This window comes from Poecilia formosa, unplaced genomic scaffold, assembly GCF_000485575.1.
Source record: "Poecilia formosa unplaced genomic scaffold, Poecilia_formosa-5.1.2 Scaffold1411, whole genome shotgun sequence".
NCBI lineage: Eukaryota > Metazoa > Chordata > Actinopteri > Cyprinodontiformes > Poeciliidae > Poecilia > Poecilia formosa.
Genome location: NW_006801350.1, coordinates 6,322 through 9,109, shown reverse-complemented (window position 1 = coordinate 9,109; position 2,788 = coordinate 6,322). Strand labels below are relative to the sequence as shown.

General features: G+C 39.4%; 1 protein-coding gene across 1 annotated transcript; it reads left to right on the top strand.

The window, feature by feature from the left end:
- Positions 1-863: 863 nt before the first annotated feature.
- On the top strand, positions 864-2,545 carry LOC103132854 (nuclear factor 7, brain-like). The gene has a single exon (XM_007544627.2). The coding sequence runs from the start codon at positions 959-961 to the stop codon at positions 2,384-2,386; it is 1,428 nt and encodes a 475-aa protein (XP_007544689.1). The 5' UTR covers positions 864-958; the 3' UTR covers positions 2,387-2,545.
- The last annotated feature ends 243 nt before the right edge of the window (positions 2,546-2,788 follow it).

The window sequence follows — 2,788 nt, the reverse complement described above, 5'->3', positions numbered from 1 at the left end:
AAAGTCAAAAAATCATTTTACCAAAACCTCCCATAGTCACACCAGACATGTGACAAGAAGACGTCCACCATGTCCCCCTGGTGTGTTCTTATGAAACTAATGGGAGGGTCTAAAAGTCACCACAGCAATCTAAACAATTCCAAATTTAAAAGTTAATTAAAGATTTTGGTACTAAACTAACATAAGTATATTTTTGAAATATGAGAAAGAGATATGATTGTTTTCTGAGTGAATCTATGAGAATCTGAACTTGACACAGCTGTTGTAGTGCTGTCATTCTGCTGCAACCCTGGAATAAAGTAATTTGATATGTTCAAGGGAAGATTAGCTCTGATTTCAGTTTGACTTGGAACTTGGAACCGTTTGAAGTCCATGATATCAAAAGCAAAAAACAGAAAGAAATTTATACCATTTATCTAATAATATTCTGAGGGAATTACCACACAAATCTAAACTTAGTCACTATCCCAGCTTCTCAAAAGGAGTGTCTGACTCTAATTACAGGAAAGCTATAGAAACACTTATCTAATGTATGCATAAATAAGCACCTCCTGGCTTATGTTAATTGGTGTAAATGCACATTAATAATTATGTAAATTTATTAATTTAGGAAATTATTGATACATATATTAATAACTGTCCTGTAGTGATTAGTTATTTCAATAAAGGTTTTGGGGAAAAAAATGTTAGCTGACACACAGATGAAGACAGACTCCTGGCCAACACTGGTGTGTAACTCCAGCCACTATTTATAACTACATGAGCAGCAGCTGCTTTGGCTCTGCAGTTAGCAAGGAACTGCAGAACCAATCTATGAACTTGTCTGAAAGAAACGTTAGATGTTATTAAACTGAGCTGAGACGCCATTACTGGGTGTTAGATCTCTGTTGAAAACCTAACAACTATTTGGGAGGTTTTAAGAAGAAGCAGCTGAAACATTTGGTGAGTCGTGCACAAAATGACAGAAAGACTTCTGGAAACTTTCCTGAGCTGCCATGTTTGTTCAGAGACTTTCAGAGATCCTGTGTCTCTGAGCTGCAATCACAGCTTCTGTTCAAGCTGCCTGCAGAAATTCTGGGAACAAACTGGAAACAAGAACTGTCCCATCTGTAAAAGAAGATCGTCAAAGGATAATCCAATAGTAAACTTCACTCTGAAAGAACTGGCTGATTCTTTTGCCGGAAGGCAAAATATAGGGTTACTAGAGACAGAAGGAGAAAAGCAGCCGATGGTCTGCAGTAAACACCAAGAAGACCCTAAATTGTTCTGTAAAGACGAGCAGAGAGCTGTGTGTCCTGTCTGTGAGTTTTCTCTCCACCAGAGTCACAAAGTGATTCCTATAGAACAAGCAGTCAGTGAGCTGAAGGAGCAGCTGAAATCTGACTTAAACTCTCTGCAGGACAAGAGGAACAAACACAATCAAGTGGAGGAAACATACGATGATGTGATTCAACACTCCAAGGAGCAGGTGTTGTCCACAGAGAGACAGATCAGAGCAGAGTTCAACAAGCTCCACCAGTTCCTGAGAGAGGAAGAGGAGTCCAGACTGGCAGCTCTGAGGGAGGAAGATGAACAGAAGAGGAAGACTATCATGAGAGAGATGAAGGTGATTGAGCAGCAGATCTCCTCTCTATCAGACAGCATCTCTGCTGTTGAAGAAGAGCTGCAGAAAGACAACGTGTCGTTCCTCAGCAGTTATGAAGCCACTCAGAGCATAGCTAGAGGTCAGAGGTCACTGCCAGATCCACAGCTGGTCTCAGGAGCTCTGATAGATGTGGCCAAACACCTGGGCAATCTGTCCTTCAGAGTCTGGGAGAAGATGAAGGACAAGGTCCACTTCAGTCCCATCATTCTGGACCCAAACACTGCAAGTGGATGGCTCTATCTGTCTGATGATCTGACCAGAGTGAGACGTGGAGAAACAAAGCAGCAACTTCCTGATAATCCAGAGAGAAACATTAAGTATACTGAGATTTTTGGTTCTGAGGGCTTCAGCTCAGGGAAACACAGCTGGGATGTGGAGGTGGGAGATTATCCTACTTGGCATGTGGGTGTAGTTAAAGAATCGGTCAACCGTAAGAAACGAGAGACACTTGCTTCACCAAAAATTGGAATCTGGAGTTTATTGTATATAAATGGAAACTACCAGACTGGTAGCAACAAGACTCTCACAGTGAAGAAGAGTCTCCAGAGGATCAGAATCCAGCTGGACTATGACATGGGGGATGTGTCTTTCTTCGACTCTGAAGACATGACTCATATTTACACTTATAGAGACACTTTCACTGAGAAACTCTTTCCATATTTTACTGTTTTTAAAGCTGAGGATGCCAAATCCTCTGATATAAAAATATGTGAAACTGAGATGATCTTGATACCTAAGTGACTAGTTTTACTATGGTGAAAGTTTTAACAGCATCATTTTCCAAATAACACTACTGCTGATAAACTTAAAGTTAATAAGCTGCAGGAAACTTAATTTCATTTTCACATCAACAAACATCCCAAAAATTTAAACTTAAAATTATTTTATCTTTGGCTTCACTAAAACTGAGCTTTTTCCTTTTCTTGTTTTTCTTTTTTTTATTTTTATTTTGAGAGTAAAACTTTGACTCTCAAAATTTGTATTTAATATACAGTACTATGTCTTAAATGCTGTTTATTGTGCAGAACTGATCAAATATATTGAAGTAGTGAAGAAGAGTCTCCAGAAGATCAGAGTCCAGTTGGACTATGACATGGGGGACGTGTCCTTCTACAACTCTGAAAACATGACTCTCATCTGAAC